The sequence below is a fragment of the Coffea arabica genome, chromosome 8c (assembly GCF_036785885.1).
Source record: "Coffea arabica cultivar ET-39 chromosome 8c, Coffea Arabica ET-39 HiFi, whole genome shotgun sequence".
NCBI classification, from domain to species: Eukaryota; Viridiplantae; Streptophyta; class Magnoliopsida; order Gentianales; family Rubiaceae; genus Coffea; species Coffea arabica.
The window spans coordinates 4,594,359-4,601,387 of record NC_092325.1 but is presented as its reverse complement, the minus strand read 5'-3'; the positions used below and the strand labels follow the sequence as shown (position 1 = coordinate 4,601,387).

At 36.0% G+C, this 7,029-nt stretch overlaps 1 protein-coding gene across 1 annotated transcript; it reads left to right on the top strand.

The window, feature by feature from the left end:
* The first annotated feature begins 606 nt into the window (after positions 1-606).
* On the top strand, positions 607-6,890 carry LOC113702758 (26S proteasome non-ATPase regulatory subunit 13 homolog A). Its single transcript, XM_072063479.1, has 6 exons — positions 607-1,035; positions 2,901-3,347; positions 4,188-4,268; positions 5,168-5,364; positions 5,445-5,544; positions 6,474-6,890. Exons 1-6 carry the CDS (start codon positions 886-888, stop codon positions 6,657-6,659), a joined length of 1,161 nt encoding a protein of 386 aa, XP_071919580.1. The 5' UTR covers positions 607-885; the 3' UTR covers positions 6,660-6,890.
* The last annotated feature ends 139 nt before the right edge of the window (positions 6,891-7,029 follow it).

Genomic DNA, 7,029 nt, shown 5'->3' with positions numbered 1-7,029 from the left:
TTTTGCCAACAATGCACCAATTGATCGGATCCTCGATTTCGTAGGGTTTTTGCTCTTCTAATTCTATAGACGAGAAAGAAAGGAAGTCAATTGTTCAATCTCTCTCCTGGTTGACATTATAAAAGAGGATATTTTGGGTATTTCACCAATTGCCGATAACTTGTTGGTTTTACAGTCAACTCCACTATAGTTGGAAGCATAAGGTGGTTCTATGGGTGTTTCTAAACTATAGGGAGTGATATATCTTTTGATGAAGCCAAAAGGGGTTTTGTAAATTTTACCCAAGGTATATTACATGATCATTTTACATATTACTTGTTATTGATTTAGAATAATTTAAATCAAGGGTTTTTTTCACATTTACCATATTTTAGAGTTTTCGATAAATTAAACTTGGATAAAAACTGTGATCACTTGGTGAGAAAATCAAATTTAACACAAAACTTGGTGAGGATTAGGGTTTGTGTGAAGTCAAGTATCATGTTATTAATTTGAATTAACTTTGCACAACTTTACTCGAGTTTTTACTATGTTGTTTAAGGTATAATATTGAACTAGGAGGGAGGTTTTATACTTTTATTCCAAGAAACATGATGGACCCTTCCCAAAGGCAAAGAAAAAAGATTAAGGAAAAAAAAAAGAAGAAAATACAATTAAAAAAATCCCTAACAATTGGCTCAAGAAACCCCAGATAAACTCCTTTTTCTATTTCCTTACCCCAGAATTATTTTTTCTTTTAATTTTATTCCTTTCTTTTTACGGAAGAAAAGACACATATAAGTTAGGCGCGGAGAGAGGGTTTTTCATAGCAGTTTTCCCCAAAACAAGAAGCAGCTCCAGCTCTCTTCTGTATTCGGCATCATTTTTTGTCCGCAACAGTCAGCTATGGCGGCACTCCAGTATCTGGAGACCCTCAGGAATGTCCATCCCGAGCTCTCCGAGTGGTACGACTCCCTCGCAGATCTGTACCAGCGCAAGCTCTGGCATCAGCTCACTCAGAAGCTCGAGCAATTCGTGGCTCTTTCCGTGTTTCAGGTGGGTTCCGCCTTAATTTTGTTGAATTGTGGACAGGCATACTGATTGACATTTGTTTTGGCTTTGTTTGATTTGATTGGAATTTTTTCTGATTGAATGTTGGTTTGATGCATTGGAATGGGGTGGGATTTGGGGAATTTGGGGGTTTTGGTTGTTTGACTTGGTGGGTTTCGTTAGTTAGGGTTGGGGATTTAAGAAAATGGTTTTCTCGGGGAGGGTTGAATGGTAGTAAGAAGAAATTGGGTTTATGGGGTTTTAAAGGGAAATCGTTATCCTTTGTGCCATGCGTATGCGCTGTGATTCAGTAGATGGGGAGCTTTAGCATTAATTTTGATTTGGGTTTGTACAAAATTGAAAAGTTTTGGTAGAATGAAGATGGAGTACAATTGCTTGGTGTACAAACAATTGGAAAAGATTTGGGCGCTGATAGAGAGAAGAAAGTGCAGGTTTGGCAGGAAGGTATTAGCTTATTTGGCTGGGATTTGGAGTTAGCCAATTTCATCTAAATGACCCTTTTCTCTGTCCATAGAGTGTATAAAATGGGGTGGTGTATTGTGTGTTGATTGATTATAGGTTGGAAAAACTTCAGATGGGAATTAGGCATTTCTTATCTGGAAATTTTGAGGTATTTCAGTTCTAGTGTCAACTTGTGAGATGGATGACGTGGGATTATTGATGAACAATAACCGTGATTTTATGATTTGTCATCAACGTAGTGGAATTCTCGTGACGCGTTTTGAACCCAAAAAGCAACAAAAACGTTCAAATTCCAAAGCGGCTTTTAAGGACTCTCTTAAGTTTTGGAAGGAACATATTTTGACCGTTCATTGAATTCCTGACGTGTAAAAATCCAACGTTCTTCCATTTTTTTGGCTTTTTTTTGGGGGCCGGGAGGGGGGGGGGGTTCTTGAAGGTCCCTCATGTCACCGAGTTTCAGCCTGGAACAATTATGTCATTATTATCTTTCCTATCTTGAAAATAAATGAAATATTTGGCACACCAGGTAGTATTCGACAGTAGCCCACCACAGAAAAAATTAGTGGAAGCGTGCTTATAAAGTTCATTAGAGAAAATAGATATCTTAATCCACCACAATAAAGACCTTTGAGGATTTGTAAATCCTTACTATCTCATTTTTCTGACTGTGTGAATGGAATGTACTTCATATAGATCTAATTTGTGGTGGGCTGGCATTTACAATAGCCCACCTCAACAAAAACCACATGATGGAATTTGTTTTTTCCTCCTTTAATTGTTACTTATCTCTTTTCTGAAACAGTGTGCTTCTAAATTTTGTTAGAGAAAATAATATCCTTCCCCACGACCAAAAAAGACCTTTCAGAATGGCTAAATGTTTATCAGCTCATTTTGTTGACTGTGTTTGGAAAGTATTTCAGAGAGATTAATGTACGGTGGGTTAGCATTTACACAATCACATATTGGAATCCTTTCTTGGTTGTCAGTCATCTTTTTCTCAAACACTGTGCTTCTAGTGTTTGTTAGAGAAATAATGATGCCACCCCTCCACAATAAAAATTTTCAGGATTAGCAAATGCGTGTCATCTCATATTTCTTGTTTTTTGTGGTGGGCTAACAATTACACTAGCCCGCCTCAACAAAAATCACATATTGGAATCTTTTTTTGTTTTTTACTTCTCTCTTTTGTCGTGCTTCTAAAGTTTGTTAGAGAAAATATAGACCCTATCCCACCATGTTAAAAAACTTTTAGATTTGGTCTATGCTTATTGCCTCATATGTCCAACTGTGTGTTTGGAGAGTATTTGATACAGATATGCTTTGCAACTTATTACTCTTTATTGACATCTAATACTTTTTGGTCCTGATTCTCTTATTTCCTATTTCAGGCTGGGGATGCTTTGATACAGTTGTATCATAATTTCATTGCCGATTTTGAGACGAAAATTAATCTTCTCAAGCTTGCACATTTTGCTGTTATAGTTTCTAGGCAGTACTCAGAGAAAGAAGCAGCTATTAGCTATCTTGAAGGGGTGATTGAAAAGCTTCGTAACACCAGAGAGTTGCGTATAGAGGAACCCATCCTCTATATTAAGATGCAGAAGGCTTTATTAAAGCTTCAGCAAGGGGATCAAAAAGAGTGTAAAAAACTTTTGGATGAAGGAAAGAGTACGCTTGATAGCATGACTGACATCGATCCATCTGTGTATGCGAGCTATTATTGGGTTTCATCTCAATATTACAAAGCTCGCCAAGAGTTTGCCGAGTTTTACAAGAGTGCCCTCCTTTTTCTGGCTTATACATCAGTGGAAACTTTATCTGATTCGTTTAAGCTTGTAAGTTGTCAACCTAATTTCTCTTTTAGAGAATGCTCTCTTTGATTCCCTAATTAAATATGCTCTTGGTTTTTATTTAATTAAATACGCTCTTGGTCTTTTAGAGAATTCTCACTTTCACTTTTCTATGTGAATAATTTATGATATGCTCCCTGTTTCATTTTTGTTGTCCATAAATTCATTTTCAGGATCTCTCAGAAAATGGCTATTATCAGAAGTCAATGATAATTTTTTGTCAAATTCGGAAAAATACCACAAGGGAAAATGCATACTCCAAAGGAAATTTTAAATTTTGCAAATAATCGGTTCTTAAGCTGTTGATTCTGATGGTTCATAATTTCCTTTAAAGCTAGGAGATATAAAGTAGATTTTTTTTATTAATTAGCAGACAAAAAGGTCAAACTAATCTTATAGCTGTTGTTTGTGATGATTAGTAACAAGATGTTTAGAAGAGAATACATGTATGTTTACATAATCCTACTGCCACAGCTGCTTTGTCTATGGACTATTCCATCTGATGGGAGAAGGATAGTATGCTTACTTTTTAGGCCTGTTACAGGTGTTGGTTTCATACTGGTTAGGTATATAAATCTGATGTAGCAAGTGCTTTTACTTTGTGGGCTGACTGAGGGAAGTTGTGAAGCATTTATTCTTTTAAAGATATTAACTGTTGTTTATTTTAAGTTGTAAACTGTTGCTACAGTTGAGGCAATGTTTCTATCTAGCCAGTAGCCAAGAGAATAACTGATAAAAATCTTCATGTTTTAAACTTTCCTTATTTTAGTACTTTAAACAAATAAGTTGCTGTTATCGTTTTGATGGGTGTTTATTTTCTACTAGGATTTGGCTTTTGATCTATCCCTATCAGCATTGCTGGGAGAAAACATTTACAATTTTGGGGAGCTGCTTGCGCATCCAATTGTAAGTAACTACTGATTTGTTGGATCTTGTACAAGTGACTTTGTTTTTCCTGGATGAATATATTTCTAGCATCTTATATTTGATGGATGGAACTTATTTTCTTCATTTTTTGTACATTTTTATATTTCTCATGTTGGACTCCGAAATCACTCGTAATTCCTATTATGTGTTTGCTTTTTGAAAATGCAGAGGAATAAGTTTATGTGAGTTTCTTGTCAAATGAGTTGTTGGTTACACAGCACCTTTATGTTATATGTTTTAGCTACCCAGTGTTGATAGTCATGTGATTGTAGTTCTTTTGTTTGTGATTGATAAGTCAGTTGCTGATTCTTTTCTATGTCTACACTATATAGATGTACTCGTGGTCTTGGCATAAAATGAGTAACGGATGTACTCGTGGTCTTGGCATAAAATGAGTAACAGAGCTTTCTGTCTGTTTTTTGTCAATACTTTAGATGTCCATTTGGAAAGGGATTCAAAGAATTTTCCTCTTATCTTTATTGGTCAATTAATGACAGTGGAAATAGTTCAAATTTTACTCTGCTATAGATACTTTAATGTTTCAACACAATGAGGGAAGTGGTGATTCGATATTGAAATTTGCTAAAGTTTGGATGTGCTAATTATTTGTGTTTATTATTTTTACAGTATTATGTATAGTTAGATCTCAATTATTTTTTGGGGGTTTCTGTTGGAATTCTTTTGTTGTTCCGTATCTAAATCTGCTATAAGTGCTTATGATCACAGTGTTTTTTTGTCTTTTTTTTTAAATGTTATGGTTGTTTAAAGTTAAGCAACCCAACACAAGATGGGCAAGTGAATGCTGCTTATTCTTTGCTTTTGTAAATTTTAGAGCACTTATGCCCTTACCGGGCTAATTCATCATTTCCCTTCTACAGATCAAAAGTCTTTTGGGTACTAAGGTTGAGTGGCTGTATTATATTCTTGAAGCATTCAACACTGGTGATTTGGTTCGTTATCAAGAATTATGCAATGTTCATAGAGCTGCTCTTAGTTCTCAACCAGCACTGGTGCAGAATGAGAAAAAACTCATGGAGAAGATTAACATTCTCTGTTTGATGGAAATAATCTTCAGGTATAACTGTTTGCTATATATCTAGCAAAACTTCTGGAATTGAGTTCACAGTTCAACTAAACATTTGTCTTTGCCTGCAGTCGACCATCTGAAGACAGAACGATCCCCTTAAGTCTGATTGCTGAGCGCACAAAACTTTCTGTAGAAGATGTGGAGTTTCTCCTGATGAAGAGCCTCTCTGTAAGCTTATCATTCTTGCTAAACTTAGTAGACCTGGAGTCTTGCTTTTCTTCCGTTAGTAGCACAGATGTTCGTTGAATATTGAAAATTCATTTTATCTGCTGCATGTATTCTCCCTCCCCTGCCCTTCCCTTTTAAGTTTGTTGGACAAAGCATGGATAGCAGTAATTGATTTTGCTTTTTAGTTACATCGTCCTCTTCCAGTTTAAGTATTGGTTCTATCATAATTGTTTCAGTTATGAGGCTAAATTGTTTATATGCTTGCCATATGAAGGACCGAATTTGGGTTACTTGATCGCATAAGTTGATATCATATCTTTCCTCCATTCAATTTTCAGATTTCTTTTAAATGTAAACATCTGTTGGAGATGAAACTGTCGACTAAGGTTGTCTGAATTACACTTTTGGTTTCGCCATGGGCTGATACCAATTTTTATTGATATGGAATTAGTGATTGATTGGTTGTATGGTATTCTATTCCATGTCCCATTTATTGGATGCATAAGTTGGGAATACAGATGATCTCCATATGGTAGGAGTTGTATCTGCAGGAATATTTCACTTGCATGTGCATTTCAGATATGTTAATATTGTTGCTAGTTTCTTTCATGTTGTTGAGTTCTTTTTGTCCTCCCCTCTCGCATCTTTCTTACGCTACATATCTCTCATGTATTTGTCTTGATGACTCTCTGGAAATTTAAATTCAATGAATTTCCAGTAAAATCCCTCCACCCCGGTCCTCGCCTCCTAGAAGAACAGGGTTTTTTTCATATTTTCTAGGGGGTGTGGGCATATTGGGGTAGTTTTGGTTTAGAATGTTCATTTAACTTTTTCCATGTATTTGAATCGCTTCTGCTCCGTGTTATATGTTATTTGTTTTTCTGAAGTTTTTGAAAAGAGTTTTGAAATGTTTTCAATATGATTTGTAGGTTCATTTGATTGAGGGAGTCATTGATCAAGTTGATGGACTAGTCCATGTTACCTGGGTGCAACCAAGAGTTCTAGGGATCCCTCAGATCAAATCTTTGCGGGACCGGCTGGATAACTGGGTGGGGAAAGTACATACTGCTTTGGTATCTGTTGAGGCAGAAACACCTGATTTAGTTGCTGCTTAAGTTTAGGTCCTGACCTCAATTTTCTGTAACATAGTGCCCTAAACTAGCTAATGTTCCAGCTGGGAAATGAAAGAAGATGGATTTTTTTAGTTGCCTGGGCCTGTTACCCCGCTTTACATGTTCAAGTATCACATTTTGTTGGCAATGTGTTGTTTTTTCCTCTGTTTTTCTGTACTGTGGAATTTACATCATTCTAATGACATGACGGGGGCAAGATACATTGATGGATAATCTTAAGACCTGTTTTTTTTTTTTTTATCCAAAAATACTTTTCCAAACATTAGACTGGACAATTTCAGCTACGTATATTTGGCTATGACTGGACAAAATGCATTTTCTATTCTTAGCGTGAGCTGGTGGCTAAACGTTG

What these genes read in the sequence shown, in the direction of transcription:
- LOC113702758 (XM_072063479.1), top strand. Translation starts at nt 886, where the DNA reads ATGGCGGCACTCCAGTATCTGGAGACCCTCAGGAATGTCCATCCCGAG. An exon ending in TGGCTCTTTCCGTGTTTCAG is followed by an intron (nt 1,036 to 2,900) that starts GTGGGTTCCGCC and finishes TTCCTATTTCAG; the next exon opens with GCTGGGGATGCTTTGATACA. An exon ending in TTGATGGAAATAATCTTCAG is followed by an intron (nt 5,365 to 5,444) that starts GTATAACTGTTT and finishes CTTTGCCTGCAG; the next exon opens with TCGACCATCTGAAGACAGAA.